General features: G+C 33.8%; 1 protein-coding gene and 1 long non-coding RNA gene across 2 annotated transcripts; both read left to right on the forward strand.

Annotated features, from left to right (window-relative positions):
- Positions 1-817: 817 nt before the first annotated feature.
- On the forward strand, positions 818-1,724 carry LOC101252418 (dirigent protein 22-like). Its single transcript, XM_004228287.5, has one exon. It carries the CDS (start codon positions 952-954, stop codon positions 1,639-1,641), a length of 690 nt encoding a protein of 229 aa, XP_004228335.1. The 5' UTR covers positions 818-951; the 3' UTR covers positions 1,642-1,724.
- A 7,624-nt stretch (positions 1,725-9,348) lies between these two features.
- On the forward strand, positions 9,349-10,698 carry LOC112941113 (uncharacterized). Its single transcript, XR_003246093.2, has 2 exons — positions 9,349-10,103; positions 10,457-10,698. It is a non-coding gene; the product is annotated as an uncharacterized lncRNA (long non-coding RNA).
- Positions 10,699-20,242: the final 9,544 nt, after the last annotated feature.

Raw genomic sequence — 20,242 nt, forward strand, 5'->3', positions numbered from 1 at the left:
CAAAGAAGAAAATAAATACTTATAGTTGATAGACTCACAAGTCAAGTAGACTTTGGAATAATCACCTGACAATCACTATAACAAAAACAATTTTTAGCGGTATTAAATATTGACATTTATAAAGAGTGCTAAAATTTTTATTGGTACTAATTAAGTGTCATTATAACTAAAGTCGCTAAAGACTTTAGAAACATATACAAAGAGTAACAATTACCGCTGAAAATATATATTTAGCGACAATTAAAAATTAAATATCACTAATGATAATTCTTTTTTAATGAGAGTCTGCTTGTTATGCTTCTATCTGCCCATTATGTAAATGGATTATTACATAATGATCCATAATTATAATTTAAACTATTCTAATAAGTTAGTTCATATATATATATATATATATACTTAATTAATTAAAAAAATTTATAATATTAAAATTTTAAATTGAAAAATGTCAGATAACTTTATAAAAAAAATTCACCCCTTTTACACCTCCAAACCTGACCCAAATGAAAAAAGAAATCAATTCCTCTCATACTGACTGATAAAATGGGTTTGGAGATCGAATATGAATACAGAAAGAATTGAATTTTTTTTTAATTGGATCGGATTGGGATGGGTAACAAAATAGATGGGGTGATACTTTTAAGCCACCTATTGTTATTAGAATTTAAAAATTCAATTTAAAATATTCAATTTAATTTATCAACGAAAATAGTAAATATACTATTTGTTAAACGACAAAGATAAAGTGTCACTGTCCAAAAATTTGTCCCATAATGCAATTTTTGATAGTGTAAAATAAAGAAGTGCCATTGTCCAAAATTTATAATTTTCCGAGTGTGGGTTGTTAAAACATGAAAAATTTTGGCCTTTAACTTACTTATAAAAACAAGTATCCATACACCATATCATTCCATTCTTCACCAACTGACTCAAAGAATTTACTTCCATTCCATGGCCAAACTAATACTCCAAATCTTCACCATTTCCCTCTTCCTTTCTCTGGTGGCCTTTCGCGCCACCGGAGAAGAAGATAATTATATTTTTGGAAAATCCATAAACAAAAAACCCACAAGGTTAAGAAAGGAAAAAATCAGTCATTTTCGATTTTTTTGGCATGATATTTTAAGTGGTTCAAAACCAACATCAATGATGATTATTCCACCACCTAAAAACACAACAACAGGTTTTGGACAAATGAATATGATAGATAATGCCTTAACCTTAGGACCAAAACTAAGTTCCAAGATTGTTGGTAGGGCACAAGGGTTTTATGGTGCTGCTTCACTTAATGATGTTGGATTAATGATGGTTATGAATTTTGCTTTTATTGAAGGGAAATATAATGGAAGTACTTTTACTATACTTGGTCGGAATCCGGTGTTCGAGAAGGTGAGAGAGATGGCGGTGATCGGAGGGAGTGGGCTTTTCCGATTTGCTAGAGGATATGTTCAAGCTAGTACTCATTCATGGGATTTCAAAACTGGAGATGCTACTGTTCAGTATGATGCTTATGTCTTTGCATTATTGAGGTTTACTAATTTTATATATTTTCATCGTGTCAATTTATGCGACCTAGTTTACACGAAATTTAAGAAGTATAAGAATATATTTTGTATTATTGCGTTCCAAAATTATTCATAAAAAGGGTAGACATTTGTTGACTTTTTTCTAATTAAATATGTACTATTTTCGTCCCTTTTTAATTTTATTAATATTTGATCTTATTCTTTGCTTGACAAAAAAAAAATCGTGATACTTGTATATATCTATATTCTATTCTAAAGAAGAGTAAAGTGGGAGGACGATCAAGGACAAAAAATTAATTTCGCTAACAAAAATCTATTAAGAAATATAATTAATAATTCTAGAAACATCTTTCTATATATGAAGTGAATAATGATAAAGGGTAAAAATGTAATTTCAGGCTAACAAAAATCTATCAATAATAATAACAAAAAAATTAAATAGTTGTAGAAACATCTTAAGTTATTGTTATTACCGTTAAACTTGTTTTGTTATTACTTTACTTTTTTTTCTTTTGTGAGTTATTGTGATATCTATTTTATTATTACTCTATTTTACTACTAATTTAATTTAATTTAATTTAATTCTTAATATTTTTTTCTATTCATTATACTTATAAAAAATGCCTACTTTTAATTTCATCTTTATTTTGTCTCTAATTAATATACTTGAAAATAAATAAATGTGTTAAAATTAATAATATATAATAGATTGAAATTAAAGAATAAAATGTTAAAAAGTAACTTTACGAATAAATATGAATATGATGATATATTTGTATTACAGACAACTAAGAATAAAAATGTAATTTCGTTCTAATAAAATCTATCAAAAATAAATAATTCTAGAATTATTTTCTATATATGAAGTGAATGATGACCAAAGGTAAAAATGTAATTAATGCAAGTAAAAATCTACCACAAATGATAACAAGAAGATAAAATAATTCTAGAAACATATTTAGTTATTATTATTTGTATTACCTCATTTTTGTCATTGTTTCATTTTTTATGAGTAATTGTGATATCTATTAATTATATGAAAGTAAATAAATAATGATTACGCTTAGCTCTTAATAATTATATATCAAGTACAATATTAGGTCGAATCAATCAAAATTAAAATTAAAATTTATATGTATATTAAATTTTGTGTATTGAAATATTTTTTAATTTTGTACTCTTAAATATGTTATATGGAAAAATTAAAAAGCAGAATTTATTTTCTTTTTGAAATAAAATTAAAAAAAGTTCATATTAATTGAAAAGGAGCGATTCATATATTAAAAATGAAGTATACATGTGTTATTATTAAAATGAGCTTACAAATATTTTTTTTAAAAAAATTAATCATTAGGCTTCCTTCTATTAATTTGTGCATATGTGTGGAATTTTAAAGATTAGAACATTTTCATATATAAATATAATAATTTGAAACTTTAATTATCCGTTTTAATTTCTAATTTTTACATATTTGAAAATTATATTTAAAAAAAAAGATTGTAAACACAGTGTAATAGTTTAAGATATTTTTAGAAGAACATAGTTTAAAAACATAATGAAATTTGGTTGATTCCCTTATTTTTATAGAAACAAAAAAAGTTGCATATATTGTTTGAAAATAACGTAAGAACTAAAAAGTTCTTTGAATCACAGTAAAATGACAACTAAAAATATATGAGAATCATATCAGAAGTTTCGTTACATTCCTAAAATCACTTGTATCTCATGAAATTAAACAAATATAGTAACATATATTATTCGAAAATGACAGAAAAGGTACATAAATTAATAGTTTAAAATATTTTTAAAAAATACATAAAAAATCTAGTTCATTTTTTCAAATTTCATTTGTGTCACATAAATTGGAAGAAAAAAAAACTAACATACATTTGATCTGCGCTAGCACGGAAACCTAATATCTACTCATTCTAAATAAGTGGTGATCTCGTCAAACAACCAAAGGATATATCAGTTATTTCCTCTTTTGAGTTGGCTCTTTCTTTGCTACTTGTTTCCACGTCCACGTGTTGCCTCTTCATATTCCACATTTGTTTTTTTTTTTGGATGATAAGATTATATATATTATAGCTAGGGAATTACAAGGCTTTGAGACCTATTGGTCTCTACATAGTTTTGAACCCTATCGGATTCCACATATTTTTCATAGTTAGCTATTACAGCTAGATTACAAATACATGCTAACTTATTACAAATTGTCCTTAAAACTAGTCTTGTAAATATTACTCCCTGCTGGTCATCTTTTACTAGCTCCATAGTATGTTCTAGAGGGGTAAATAATATAGTAGTTTGGGCGGACGGTGTAAGCTTGGAACCTAGTCTTGGCAAAAATTCTACAACCTTGTTTGCTTGTCGAAAGTTATGCTAGACCAGTGGATTCCCCAACCTCTTCATAAGCAACCTGGAAAGATTAATATAAGTAGAATAAATAGGTTGAGAGGCTTGTAATGCTTCAATTGTTTCAATAGAGTCCATTTCTATTTTGATGGGCCAAATGGAGCAATTTGTTGTTACTTTTAATCCATCTAGAAGAGCTTCTATTTCAGCCATCGTATGGCTTTGAGAATTTTTGCTTCGATAGAAACCTATTACCCACTTACCATTTTGATCCCTAATTACACCTCTGACCACCCTTGTTATGTTCTTTCAAAATCAGTCGTCAGTGTTAAGTTTAAAAGTTCTTGCTTTGGGAGGGGACCATCATATCCTAATGAGGTCAGAGCGTTGTAGGTTTTGATTCTGTTGTGTGTGTTGATGGTATTCCAACACATTATTCATTACTTTCGCTGATGATAACGTGGAGCTCTTAGAGTTAAATGTATTGTGGTTTCTATTTTTCCATAGACTCCAAAGGGCGAATGGAAAAAAATCTAGCCAATTATGGATATTGACATTATTCGGTAATTTCATGTCTTTGAAGAACTGGAGCCAGTGTGTTTGAGTAGTGATATGATTTTGAGAAATTCCTAGTTCCAACTAGAAACTTTTTCCAGTGTAACAATGTAAGAAAATATGGGTTACAGATTCCTCCTTTTGTTTATAGACACTGCAAGTAGCCTCATGAACAATTCTAATATGCTGAAAGAAAGAGTTAGTTGGAAGTCTATTATGAGAACATAGCCAAAGGAAAAATTTGATCATATTAGGAATTTTTAGGTTCCAGATCCAGCTAAACTGAAATGAAGAAGTAGGAGGTTGCATAATAATTGATGGACAGATTTGGTGGAGAATAGGTCATTTGGGTTTCCCATCCAATAAGGTTTATCACTATTTGAGGGATCAAGGTTTAATGTAAAAGAGTTAGTTTTTTCCTTAATATCTGGAGGAATATGGATGTTTATTATATTCCAATTCCAGTTATGGCTGTCCCAAATGGAAGAAATGGTAGCAACTTCATCTTTCCTCGTAAGGGACCTTGAACTAGTTGATTTAAGGGTGGAGAATTTGGGATCCATCTGTGGAACCAAAATCTAATGGAATAACCATTATTTGGGGACCAAGCAGTATTGTCATTACAAATTAAATTTCCCATGGTAATGTTTTGCGAAATAAAGAATTTCTTAGTAGCTGTTTGCTTGTAATATTTCATATTTAAGGTTTTTTCCGAGAGACTCAAGGAATTCGTGAAGAGCCTCCAAGCAAGGATAATCAGCATGATTTTATTTTTAAGGTGGGTTGATTGGAGACCAAGACCACCATGTTCTTTGGAGAGACAATAATTTTCCAAACTACGTAGTGAATTTTCCTTTTGTGACTGGTGGAACCCCATATAAAATCTCTTTGAATTTTATCTATCATGTTATTGGTTTTTGCTGGTAGACAAAAATATTGCATCGAATAGGCTAGTATATCATTGAGAGTATCATGGGCGAGTATTAAACGGCCAGCAGGTGTAAGACAATTAATCTTCCACATAAAAATCTTTTTCTTCATATTATCGATATATAATGAAAATCAACGTGCTTGGGTTTATCATTTAGAATAGGGAAACCTAGTACCTATCAAAGTTCATAAAAGGAGAAATATTGAAACAATGTTCGATCAAGAGTTTAGTGCTATCACTGCAATATTTTGAGAATACGACTTTCGATTTCTTCGGGTTAATTTTTATCCTGATAGATGGAAAAAAGTATCCATACATTTGTGCATGGTTTGGATTGATATATCATCTGCACGAGAGATAAGCGTGAGATCATCTGCGAAGAAGGGATGCTATAAGAAGGGACAATTTTTACTTAGAGTCACAGGTTTCCAAAGAAAGATATCGACTTGGGAACTAATGTACGAAGAGAGGAGTTCCGTACAAAGAATAAATATATAAGGAGACATAGTATCTCTTGGTCTTATGCCTCTAGAGGGAGAGAAAAACTCGGCACGGCTACCATTAACCAAGACAAGAATGTTACTACTGGATATGTGGTTCATAATGAGCTTAGAGATTTTTGGCGGAAACTTGAAGTGGTGAAGGGTTCTTTTAACAAAAGACTGTTCAAGCCTATAAAAAGACTTTTCTCAATCCAATTTCAGGATTAGACAACTCTTATGACTCTTGGTTTTTATTAATATGATTTATACGTTCTTGAACTATGATTGCGCTATCGCAGGCTCGACGGCCTTTTAGGAAACTGGATTGATGAGGGTTGATCAATTCATTTAGAAAAAAGTTTGATTCTATTAGCAATAATTTTTGTAACAACTTTATACATGGTATTGCATAACCCTATGGGTCTGAAACTTTTAAGGTGATTCACATTCTAAAATTTAGGAATAAGACAAAGAAATGTTTGGTTAAGTTGAGGTGGTATTATTTGGATTCTGAAAATATCATGGCAACATTGGAGGGAAGAAGTTTTCACACTACGCCAATGTTGTTGGAAAAATTTAGGGTGGAGGCCATCCGGACCTGGTACTTTAAAGGGTTTAAAAGAGAAGAGGGCCTGGATTACTTCTAAATCATTTAAGGGTTTATCTAGTGGAGATAGATCTAATTTATGAAAGCTGGGAATAACTTTCTTAATGTCTCATGTCTCCCCAATGAGTCGTTGAATGTTTTGTGGTGAAACACGATTTATAATAGGAGAAAGTATACTCTACGATTTTTTTCCCATTAGTAATCCAATTATCATTGTCATACTTAAAGAAAGAGATATTATTTCTTCTTCTCCTATTTAGAATAGAAAGGTGATAAAAATTAGTGTTTGCATCCCCATCTCTTAACGAATTTATTCGAGAACAAAGTTTCCAGTAATCTTCTTCCAATTTTAGTGTGTTGTTGTAATCCTTAAGGAGAGTCATTTCTAGATTCTGAAGATAGTAACTAGTCTGATAGGAGAATCTTGAATACCTCCTAATCTGGTCAGAAATGATCTTTTTTGCAAAAATATATTACCAAAGGTATTTTGACTCCAACGTTGAGTCTTCTTTCTCAAAAAGTGTTGTAGCAGTTATAAAATCCTTATTACTCCAACACATTACCACTAAATTTTTGAATCTAACCAAAAACTTTCCAGTCTAAAGGTTTTTATTGATTTTTCGAGGAGGGTTTAACGAATGTTATAAGCAAAGGATTATGATAGAATGAGTTTTAGGGATATGAGTGACTTGGGCATTAGGGTATTTAACAATCAATTCTTTATTAGCAAAAGCACGATCAATTCTTTCAAAAATAAGATCATTTTCCCTTTCTATGGTTAGACCAAGTGTACTTACAACGCTTAAATTCTAGGTCAATTAGATTACATTTATTTAGGTAGTTCTAGAAGTTAGATATCTTCCTCAAATTTATTTATCATCCACCCCATTTATCCTCTTGACGTAGTATTTCATTAAAATCACCCGCAACAAGCCAAGGAACATTGAGGGAGGAACTCATGTTTTCTAGGTTATTCCAAAAGATATATCTTTTATAGCTATTGTACTTGCATAAATTATTGTAAAACACCAAGAAAAATTATTGGGAAGTACCTGGATCATGACATGCAATGCCTGTTCATCTTTTTTCTTTAGTGTCACATTAACCATATCCGTAATCCATATTAGCACAATGCCTCCAGCTCTACCTTGAGCAGGGACCTCAAGGTAATCATCAATGTTAAATTCATTCTTAAGGTTATTATGGTCATCCATTTTAGTCTCAAGAAGAGACACAAAACAAGAATTATGATTACGGATGATATCCTTAACATTTCATTTAAAGTTTTCATTATTTACTCCCTAGTGTTCGAAACCATTAAGCTAGTTTGCAGATTCACCAGGTTCTAAGTTATCCGTGGGTTCTGGATTTCCCTGTTCTCCAGTGTTGAGATTGTGGATGTCCTCATATTTAGGGTCATAATTACTACATGTTTCGCCAAGTCCTTGTTCAATGGTGGCCCTAGATTGAATGAACACTTCTTCACGGACAGTGGACAATTGTGAATATATTTTTTGTCCTCGTTTTCTTGAAAAAAACATAAGGGCGGAGTTTACAAGATTTAATATTTCGGTGAACGAGACCCATCTCCTTAGGATTTCGCTTGATTCTTGGGGACACGCAGTATGGGGAGGGATATTTTTTGGTACATCTCCTTGAGGTGCAAAGGAATTATTATAGGACGTCCTTGTTGGACTGACATTGGTTGCCATGGGAAGAGTATCGGATTGGGATTTATCATCTCTGGGGGAGTGAAAAAAGGGGTCTATACTAGATTGTTCATATTGGGGAAGGGAGCTAGATGGTGTGGAAGATTCCACAGTCTAAGAATTTTTTGCATAAAACCCAAAACAAGGTTGGGGGGTATCGGGTTCTGCATATTTACATTCCACATGTGGTTGACAAGATTCTATATTGCCACTTTCATCCCTTGTGTGATAAGTTTGTGCGAAGAAGTTCTGATTTTGGAGTATTATCAGAGTTTCGGTCCAATTGATGTCCATTGAGAAGATGGCTGCATGGTTCTGCAGACCACTTTCTAACCAAGGTTGGGACAGGTGAAGGGGATGAACGAGTTCGGTTTCCAACAACAGTGGTGCTGAATAATGTGGGTTGGAATTTGAGGTACGTTGTTCATCATTGGATTGAACACTCTCTGAGGTCGAACCACAGGGGATAGTTTGATTTTCTGGTGAAAGGGAATGCATGTTTTGTACATTGTGAGTTAAAAGGTTGTTCTTGTTTATAACGCTAGTATTTGATTGATTTGAGTGATGTAATGATTGAATATCTTTATAAGGAGATATTCTGAGGAAGTTATTGGTTGGGTCTTGTATGGGGGAGTTGAAGTAAATATTTGAGTGCTAGAGTTGCAAAAATTATTATCAATTTGGTGAGAGAAATCTGCCAAGTGTTCAAAGGTGTCAAAGGATTGAATGGTGTCAAGTGTACATGTCCTCTTTATTATTATTGTAAGTTGTTTGATAGGAGGAAATTGAGAAATAGGGGTTTACATTTTGTTTTATTATATTTCCAATAGGACCCTGCTGGCAATTTTGTCATTTCTGATGGGGTAGTCTATAGTTGGAGGATAGGAAAAGTAGTTTTCTCTTGAGATTTACTACTGATATCAGAAGGTATTAGTTCTTTGTCAGGAGTAGTAAAGGCGTTTGTAGTAGTCATAATAGAACTATTGTTGGAGTCTTCTAATATTGATAGGATATTGTAGTTATTATTAATATTTTCAAAGGGTCTTTTTTGGGTAGTAGGAGAAATGGGGAACTTATCATGTTTATTAATATTACTATGATTATTTTTAATGTTAAAGTTTTCTAAGGTGTGGGGGCCTGACTCCTTTACTTTAGAAGAAAAAATTGGTAATTGAGAAAGTTTAGGTTTACCTGAAACTGCTGCATAAATATTAACATCTAAACCTGGTTTGGTTGCTTGAGATGATTATTCTCCTCCAGATTTTGATGCTTCTTTCTTAGTTTCCAGTCTCAATTCTTTTTCTGGAAGTTAACCATATGCAATTCTTTTTTTAGATTGTTTTTTGTTCCTTTGGAGTGGTGCTAGTGCAAGGATCTGTTTGGATCTTGATCTGAGAGCATTTATTTGCAGTATGCCCCAATCTTCCGCAAGTTGTACAGAAAAATCCTTATCCTTCTTACAAGATAGGCTGTATGAGCTCTCCGATTTTGATAGAGCTCAAAACTGGTTTTTCAAAAGGAATTTGGACACATAATCTTACATATCTACCTCTTAAGATGGAGCTAGTGCATACATCGATCTTTAATAGTTTTCCAATGAAATTATCCACTTTTTTTAATATCTTTTCATCATAAAAATCTGTAGTTAATTGAGGTAATCTATCCAAATGTCTAAGTATGTTAGAATTCCTTTTCTGGGACAAAATTTTGCTTCCATCTTTGTATATTAAGGAAGTGGTTATTAATAAACCACGGTCCATTGTAAAGTGTCTGGACCATATTTTCCTCTTTGTAAAAATTTCACAAATAATAGTCTTCTACCAGGTCAATTTGGGGAAAAGTTTCAGATGGCTTCAAAAGTTGTATGACTTTTGTCTTCAGATATTGATGAGCAATTCTCTTTAGAAATGAGTTTAATGATGAGGGCGTATTTCCAAGGTGCATATAATCTTTTGTTATCTTCTTCTGAGAGGAAGATGGTTTTTAATTTATTAGTAATTTCCTTTTCTCAATTTTCTCTCTGCGTCTCTTCCTCTTCATTTTCTTGATAAGGTGTATATTCTACCATTTGTAAATCGGATACTCCGTCTCTCATTAATAGGTTGCTTTAAAGTACTTCTGAGAATTAACAGTATTCCTTTGTTCACTTAATTCTGCTACATAGAGTTGTACGGTTTTTGAAGGATTTGTGAGAATTGAATAGTCCATTAAAGTTTTTTTGTTAGTTAATGTCATGTTTTATACCTTTTCAATCTATTTCTTGCATCTCTAATATTTTTCATGGTATGTAGGTGAGTGTTTTCCAAAATTCTGAGGAACCTGACGATGCTAAATATATACTCTCAATTGCTGAATTTTGGTTGACTTAATTCCCTCTGATTATTGGGTGAGAATATATGATATTTGCTTTTTTCTTTGTTACAAAATTCTGTGTGTTCCAATGGGATTATCACCTTGATTTCCTAATTATTATTCGTACTTTATATGATACAATGTCAAGTTTAGTTTATACTTAATTACTTTATATCAATTATTATGCATCTCTTCACGTTTGTCATCTAAATAAAATTACCATCACTGCTTCCTAATTTTTTTGGAAGTAGTAACTGTTGGAGTTTTATCCTAGAAACATGTCATGAATCACTTGATACATTAGACGTAGAGGCTAGCCAATTGGTAAAAAACTTATCATATATATATTAGTCTTCTTATTCATTAAACCATGCAAGAACATTTAGAATAAGGCACTATTAATACTGTTTCTACAGCTTACATAAAAAAGAAGTCGATTTGTAATCAACACTTTGCGGTTCATCAAATAATCACGTTAAAGAAATAATGATAAGCTAAGTGTGTCCTGTTAGAATCTGTGTGTCCATTATAAGTCAATGGACCAGGTCCCTTGACACACTCAAAATATGACCAACTGTAAATAAAGGCAAAATATCAACACCGACAGTTTACGTGTAAATCTCCTTACTTAAGGGAGTAAAACCACAACATGTCTCACAGGATTTCAATCATTTCCACTAGTCTTCAAAAGCAAAAGTAAAACCATTTACAAAAATGTGAGAAAAAGTTATTAATCTCACAACCAAGCAATAACTCTATTGCTTAAAGAGACTAAGCAGATTTCACTATGCCCACTAAGATATCACCACTAGACAGTTTAGGATTCAACTACCAACACGCAGGTTGTCCACTAAATCACCATACTCCGGATGACTTAGGATTTCTACTAAACAACACTCAGGGCTGCCCACTAATGCAGTATGACTCAACTGATTTAGGATTTTCACACTAAACAACTATCTGATTCCTTTATAAATGGAGGAAAAGATTTACAATTTATGTGCAGAAGATATAATCCTAAGAAAACTAAGCTTCCAGCTCTTTCAGAGTTGAGTTGATATTGAGTATGCTTCTTCACTTCTTTTTAAGCCTTTGCAAGAGTTCTTGAGATCTTTTTCAAGTTGCAAAAACTAATTGTAAATATAGGGATGTTTTGTTTATGTAGAAAGGTCACAAAACGTAAAACAATCCCATTGGCTAAGGTTTCTCGCGCGTCTGACAGTTCTGCTACTGTTGGAGACTGTGCACCAAACTTTTGTACTTTCTCCAGCTGGCAGCCAAAAATCATAATGAGCCCAGAACCATGTTCCTTCATAAGGTCCATGAGTTTGTCAAATCATCAAAACTAAAAATAACATTTTCCCCTTTTTTGATGATGACAAATAGTACACCAGTGTCTATATGTTCTTCCATGTTTCCTTCCCCCTATCGATAAAGACCTACCAATTGCATGTACATTTGCACAATGAATCAGGTCTCTTCACAAGGTCTCTAAGTTTGTCAAATCATCAAAACTCCAAATAAAATTTTCCCATTTTTTGATGATGACAAACGTTATACCAATGCCTGCATTTCACCCCCATGTCGAGTAGACACACTCCTTAGTTTCCTACACCATGGACCAGGTACTTTTACAAGGTCCTTGAGTTACACGGGTAAATGCATGTTTTCCTTGAGTTACATTGGTACCTGCATGTTTTCCTTCCCCCTGTCGCTTTTTCTTTCTCCCCCATAGTACTTCTTACTAATCTAAGCATCATCTGAATACCCCCAATTTATTCCCCCTTTTGGCATCATAAAAAAAGTAGTGCACTAAACCAACACAAGAAGTAATATTGATAAGTAAGATCACAGTCAAGGATAACACAAACATAGTTAATAAGCCAAAAAGCAACAGACTTTAGCCACAACAAAACAAGATTCCATTTCATGAGCATAATAAATAAGCATTCAATACATTTAAGTTAAACTGAAAAACTAAGAAACCCGGACACTGTCCACACAAAGAAAAGTCACAGGAAGGACTATGTGGAGGCAGGTAAATGAGAGAGGGAGTTGATAACAAGGGTGAGTCTAGAGTTCTGCTGCATCATTATCCTTGATCATCTTCACTTGAAGAGAAACAACTTTTGCAAATAACTCATCATTCTGCTTTTCTAGCTTCTGGACAACCCAGTACTAGGTCCCTGTGTTTGGTCTTTGAGCAGGTCTTCTATTAACAGAGCAATTTCATCCTCCTTGTTACTCACTAGCACAGTCATACCATCCAATTCATGTTTCAATTGGTCCTACCCCTTGATCAACTAAGAAACTTTACTAAGTGGATTTCCCTTTCTTTCAATACATTCACAAAATGAATAGATCAATTGAAGAAGCCACAATCCCTTTTTTTAATAACAACCTTCTTTCCCGCAGAAATCTTATTTTTCTTTTACTTTTACCCTTACTTTCTTTCTTAGACGACTTGTCCCCATTATCAATAGAAGCTGCTTCTGAAAAGGTATAAGAAGCCACTAGATCTATCTCATTTAGAGAATCTAGCATTTTCTTTGAATAAGAAGAGGATTAAAACATGATTGTTTGAAAGAAAATACTTAAATTCTAGAGAGAAATAGAAAGATTAAGAAGGTTTTGATTTTAGACTTAGAGAGAAAAGTTGGAATGTAATAAGGTTGAGTGTAGCAAAGGCACTATAAAAAGAACTTGAAATTGTGTGTTAGGTCCCTATATATACACATCGCTTGGATTAAAGGTTATTGGACAACGGTCAGAAGGACCGATGACTGACACGTGGCGATCTGGATGGTTCTCATTTGACAATTTAAAACAAATGTAGAGAATGCCAACCTTGGGAAGGACCAGGTCCTCAACTACAAATGAAATACAATTCCTGAATGGTGTATACCTACATTCAGGTACAAAGACAATCTTACTTAAATAATGCATTACAGATCTTAGACAAAACAGGAATTAGAGGCTTATTAACGAAATTAGGTTAATGCATGTTCATCATCTCTAACATCAGCTTATTGCTCTCAAATTGATCCTTGCTAAGAGATTTGATAAAGATGTTTGCAATCTGATCTTCAGTCCTGCAGTATTTTATGATGATGTTTTCTTTCTCAACATTTCATCTCAAAGGGTGATGCCTGACATCAATGTGCTTGATTCTATTGTGCTGGACTGGATTCTTTCCCATGTTGACTGCATTGGTATTATCACACATGAGAGGGATGGTGTTGATGTGGACTCCAAAATCCTCAATTTCTTGCTTTATCCAAAGAAGTTGGCATAATTGGAAGCAGCAGCTAAACACTCAGCCTCAATTGTTCAGAGAGTCACTAATTAGTGAGCATCCAAGGAAATGAGCCATTACAGAATTGCGCTTTCTGTCCACTTGATATCCTATAAAATCAGCATCTATGTATCCCACTAGTTTAAAAGAATTACCTGCAGGATAAAACAGGACCAGGTCCCCTATTTTCTTCGGATACCTCAGGATTTTCTTAATTGCCTTTAGATAAGATTCCCTGGGGCATGCTTGGAACGGTGCACACATTCCCACGCTGAATACCATGTCCGACCATCTTTCTATCAAGTACAATAGAGATCCAATAATACCTATGTACATTGTTTAATTTACTAAAAGATCAGCCTCATCTGCTCCTATTTTTGAGTTTATTCCCATGGGGTATCAATTTCTTCACAGAGATATTCAGAGGTTGCTCCAATAATGATATGATCCACATACACATCTTTGTTGAGTTTGAACACATGATTTGGCTAATTTGCATCCTCAACTCCAGGTGGTTGTTTAAGATATACTGTTTCCTTTATATCACCATTTTAAAAGGCATTTTTAACATCTATCTGGAATAGTTTGAACCCAATAAAAATTGCAAATTCTATGAGGATTATGATAGCCTTCACTCTCATCCATCTTGTTTCTAAACACCCACCTGGTCCCAACAATGGTTTTGTGTCATGGGACCAGGTACCACACATTGCTTCGCTCAAATTGATGCAATTCATCTTGAATATAGATTACCCAATTAACATCCATTAGTGCTTATTTCACATTTTTAGGATCAATAGTAGAGATGAATGCTGAGAATGCAACAAAATTCCTTGTTTTTGACTTGGTTTGTATCCCAGAATTCAGAGGAGAGATGAGATTTTCAAGGGGGTGAGATGAACTATGCTTCCATATAGATCTAGAGCCCTGAGATTGTCGTTGATCCATATGTTCTTCTTCATCTTCAAATCATCATTTGTGGAAGGAGGAAGAGTGTCTTCTTAGCTGGCATCATTAGAAGGAACAAGTCCCATAATAGGTTGGTCGTACTCTTTCACCTCCTCAGATGGACTAAAATCAGCAACATCAGAGCCTAGATACACCACAGCTTCATTCCTACTCGCTTCATGGTTCTGGAATTTGAATAGCTCCAGCAAATCATCATCATCATTCATATCAGCAGTCTTAGACTTTGACTTGAGAAACATAGTCCACATGAATCTGAAGTAGTCATCCACAACCACTGAAATGTAATTTTTCTTTCTTCGACTCCGGATCTTCATCAGTTCACACAAGTCCATATGTATTAACTCAAGAACCCTTAAAGAACTGACATGCTTCTTTGATTTAAATAAAGATCTGGTTTGTTTCCCTTTGACATATACATCACACACTTTACTGTCACTGAATTTCATCTTTTTCAGACCATGGATCAGATCCCTGGAAACTAATTTGTTCAATAGAGAAGAGATCACATGACCTAGTCTCATGTGCCAGAAGTTAGCACTTTCCCTTTGAGCAATTAGGCATGTTAGATCATTTCCGTGAGTTATTTCTAGTTTTGCCGCATGCATGTTTTTTTTGCAGTCAAAATCACCCTTTTTGTGGACAAAATTGTACACATTTCAGTGGAATCTTCAAGATATTCGCCAAATTTTCCTACGCCAAGAATATACCTTTTTTTATTGCCACCTCCTCCGTGAAATGCCTTGAGTGAAAGGAAGTTTTTGGTATTTTCAGTCATGCGCTTTGAGCATCCACTGTCCATGTACAAGCACGTGTTGCTACTTACTTCACTCACCAGCAAAAACATTAGTTGTTAGATTTGGGAACACACTTCAATCTGAGTTCCCAATACGCTGACAACGGTGTAACGAGAGTGTTTTTTGCCAATGTGACAACTTTGTCTTATTAAAGTTTGAGACCCTACGAACTGGAGCGTGTCCTCTGATTCTAGCAGTTTCTTATCTAGGCTTTTCTCCAGTAGGACCTGGTCCTTTTAGCTGAGTCCTTTTTTGCTTAGAATTGACAGAGAAATTTTCTTGTGAAGCTTTCCAGGCAGGACAATCTCCTTTCAGATGGCCGTTTCGACCACATTGAAGACACAGTAAATTGTCTAAGACAACACATATTTGTTATGGGGGTCGTAACGAGGAGTAATGTTCAAACTTCCTAACCCCCTTTGTTATAGTTACTTTGACTTATAACATTAGATAGTAGTGTGGTGGATCTTGTCCATTTTAAAAATACTTGAAATTCTTGTTTAAGACAGACCAGGTCCCTCTCCATCTGATCATTTCTTTCCAGGGCTAAGGCAAGTCTGTTTTCAGTTATGTTTAAATTGCTTTCTAACTCTGCTTGCAGATTAGTAGCTTCCCCCTTCCTTTTACCATATTTCTCAATCATCAAATCCAGTTGCTCCTTAAGTTTCAGCTTTTCAAATTCAAGAACCATCATTTGTTCCTCAAGAACAGACATCTAAACTACCATTACTTCCTTTTCTTCATTTAAACCATGAAGACTATTGTTCATAGAGCCCCTTTCAGTATTTAACTCTATAACAGAGTCAATCAAGACATTTGCTAACCTTCTCAACCTTTTAATAGAGTACGTATTCAAGTTTTCTTAATGTCAAGAAGAGTTACCTTATCTTCATCATCGTCCTTATCTGACTTAGCCATGAGAGCAAACATCACATTGAATATGTTAGCCTCGTGTTGAATCATCGATATTGATGCATCTTTGGGACAATCTGAATCTCCTGACTCTTGAAGAGTCTCCCCATGCAGCAAGAGCTTTTTTCACTGCATAGTCAACTGCAGCTTTTCTGGCACATTTGTCAGGTACCAGGTCTCTTCGTTTGTCCTTTCACCTCTTTGCCTTTAATACTCCTTGTTTTCAGCATTAAACATATGATAGTCCCTTATAAAGTGGTCAGCCTTTCCACATTTGTAACACAAGTCACTAGCAGCTGTAGCTCGAGGAGGGTTCCCTCCTTTTCTAAACCCTCTATTTTTTCTTATGATCTTCTGAAATCTCTTGGTAAGATAGTCCATATCATCTTCTTCACAAGACACTTCTCCAGGAGTAAATTTGAGTACTAGAGACTTTTCTTTCTTGGACTCTTTCTATGAGAGGTCTTGACTTCTATTAATTTTATATGTCTTGAGATTTCCAATAAGAGCATCCATCGTCAGAACTTTCAGATCCTTCGCTTCAGTGGTAGCATCTACTTTGCTTTCCCATGACTTAGGAAAAATTTGAAAAACTTTCCTAACTTGCTTGCTAGTACTGATTGGCTCTCCAAGAGTTCTTAGATCATTGGTTATGGAGGAAAGTTTAGTTTACATGTCATGAATAGTTTCCCCTTCCTTCATTCTGAAATTTTCATATTGAGAAGTGAGAATATCCACCTTTGATTCCTTCACCTGCTCAATACCTTTATGAGAAATCGTGAGACAATCCCAGATCTCTTTTGCTGATTCACAGGCAGAAATACGATTATATTCTTCAGCACCTATACCACAAACCAACAACTTCTTAGCCTTGTAGCTTTGTCAATCTTGTTTCTGTCCGCTTCGCTGTATTGTTGACGAGTCTTTGGAAAAACTCTAGTTTTCTCACCGTTCTTTACTTCAGAAGTTAGAATAAAAATCTCATCCAATACAATGTCCCATAACCCACTATCCTCACCCATAAGATAGTCATGCATTCTTGTTTTCCACCAGCTAAAAAACAGACCATTGAAATGTGATGGTCGAGTTGAGGATTTCCCTTCTTCAAGGTTAAGTGGAGCAACCATTCTAATGAAGGAACCACTCTCTTGGTGTTAACCAGCTAGAGAGTATCTGCTCTGATACCACTTGTTAGAATCTGTGCGTCCACTATCAGTCAATGGACCAGATCCTTTGACACACTCAAAATATGAATAACTGTAAATAAAGGCAGAATATCAACATCGGCAGTTTACGTGGAAACCTCCTTGATCAAGGGAGTAAAACCATGACCTGTCTCATAAGATCTTAAAACATTTTCACTAGTCTTCACAAGCAAAAGTAAAACTGGTTACAAAAACGTGAGAAAAAGTTATTAATCTTACAACCAATCAATAACTCTATTGCTTGAAGAGACTAAGCAGATTTCACTCTTCCCACTAAGCTATAACCACTAGAAAACTTAGGATTCAACTAAGCAATACACAGGTTGCCCACAAAATCACCACGCTCCGGATAACTAAGGATTTTTACTAAACAATACTTAAGTCTGCCCATTAAATCAGTTGGACTCAACTGATTTAGGATTTTCACACCAAAACACTATTTGATTCTTTTATAAATGGAGTAACATATTTAAAATTTACGTGTAGAAAAAATAATCCTAAGACAACTAAGCGTCCAGCTCTTTCAGATTTGAGTTGATATTGAGGTTGCTTCTTCACTACTTTTGTAAGAATTTGCAAGAGTTCTTGAGATCTTTTTCAAGTTGCAAAAACTAATTGTGAATATAGGGATGTTTTGTTTATGTAGAAAGGTCATAAGACGTAAAACAATCCCATTGGCTGAGGTTTCTCGCGCGTCTGCCATTTCTGCTATTGTTGGAGACTGTGCACCAAGTTTTTGTACTTTGTCCAGCTGGCAGCCAAAAAGCATATTGAGCCAAGAACCAGGTCCTTGAGTTTGTCAAATCATCAAAACTACAAATAACATGTCCAATACACTGCGAACAAAGAATGGAACAGAAGGGACCTAGCTAACCAGTCTGTCCTTCCTCCCGTTCAGGAATAAAACTCTTCCAATGAGGTAAGTGATACATCCGCGTTTTGGTAGTGGTACATGTTGTCTTTGATAGGACGCAGAAATTAATGATTCGAATCTCGCACTTTCCACTAACCTCTTACAACAGGGGCTTTTTCCCCGAGTTTCTTTCCTTTGTACGTACATGTTGTCTTTGATAGGAGATAGAAATTTTGATTAAATTCCATTACTGTATTAGAAATGGCCAACGCAGGCTATGTTTGAGAAACCATAATTTGCTTTCGTAGATATTTATCATTGTCCCCACTCTCAAGTTTTGAGTGCTTTCTCATAGTTGTAATCGTTTTTGTTCGAGTAGTATGCGCGCGCGCACACACATTTGCTTTCGTAGATATTTATCATTTTCCCACTCTCAAGTTTTGAGTGCTGTCTCATAGTTCTAATTGTTTTAGTTCGAGTAGTATGCGCACGCGCATGCACGCACGCACACGCGCCCCGCGCACACACATGCACACACACGCGCGCACACACACGCGCACACACACTTCTAGTAGAAATTGAACATATAACTGCATATGTATACCTAATTGAAATATTATTTCACTGCATTTCTTTTTTATGGTCCTAGCATTTGTGACAACTAATGGTTACCATCTCCTGATTCAGTCTCAATAAAAGAATTAAGAATAATTGAAGGTGTTACTTGTTACCATGTCATGTCGTACCTCAATAAGAAAGTTAGGAATAGTCTTACAAGGTAAAGTGCTTGGTTTTATAATGTCAGGTTCTGAATTTAACTTGCTTTTACAATTGAATTTCATCTTTCTATTGAAGTATATGTAGTTTATTAACTTGTGTTGGTATTGTTGTAGGTTCTAATGTTGTCTTCAGACGTAATGTGTTGTCCAGACACACAACTTATTTCTGCTTGCAACCAAGAATATTGATGCTCTGCCTGCAACCAAGAATATTTTACTGTTCAAGTATCTTTTGGCATGCTTGCTTGTTTGAGTATTTCGTGTATCGATGCTTAGAAAAAAGAAGAAGCTATTTCTGTGATAGTTCTATTTGTCTAGACTCTCGACTTCACTTATCTTCGATCAATTTCAAGTTGTAACTATAACCCGGACACATGAAATAAAATTCAGTTTTTTTAATTTACAAGTATGAAATGGTACTGATAATAAGTAGTCCATCTAAAAAAATTTGGCCCAGTGCCTTGCACGGGTATCACATATCTAGTTCAAAGAGAACACAAAGCATGGCTTACTTATTTTATTTTAGTGTATTATATCAACTTATTTTTGATATTTTTAAGTCAAAAAAATTTTAAAACACTTTTGTCGTGTTTGAAAGAACTAAAAAATGTATAATAATAAATCATTTTTAAATAAAAATAAATTAAAAGTAATAACATAAGAATCATAACTTACAATTTAAGCTTATAATTAATCATAGGTTATAAAAGAATGTCCAAACAAACTCTATTTACATTTTGTAAAATGGGCCCACCATAAATCATAGTGTTGGTATTCTTCAAAAGACCGATGAATTGAAAACTTAATTTTTTTAAAAATTGTACATATTAAATAAGTAATTAGAAATAACTAAAAAAGAAAATAAATAAGTAATTAAATAGATGAAGTAATATGTACCACAAACAATATAAAGGAGAT

This window comes from Solanum lycopersicum, chromosome 1 (assembly GCF_036512215.1).
Source record: "Solanum lycopersicum chromosome 1, SLM_r2.1".
Lineage (NCBI taxonomy): Eukaryota > Viridiplantae > Streptophyta > Magnoliopsida > Solanales > Solanaceae > Solanum > Solanum lycopersicum.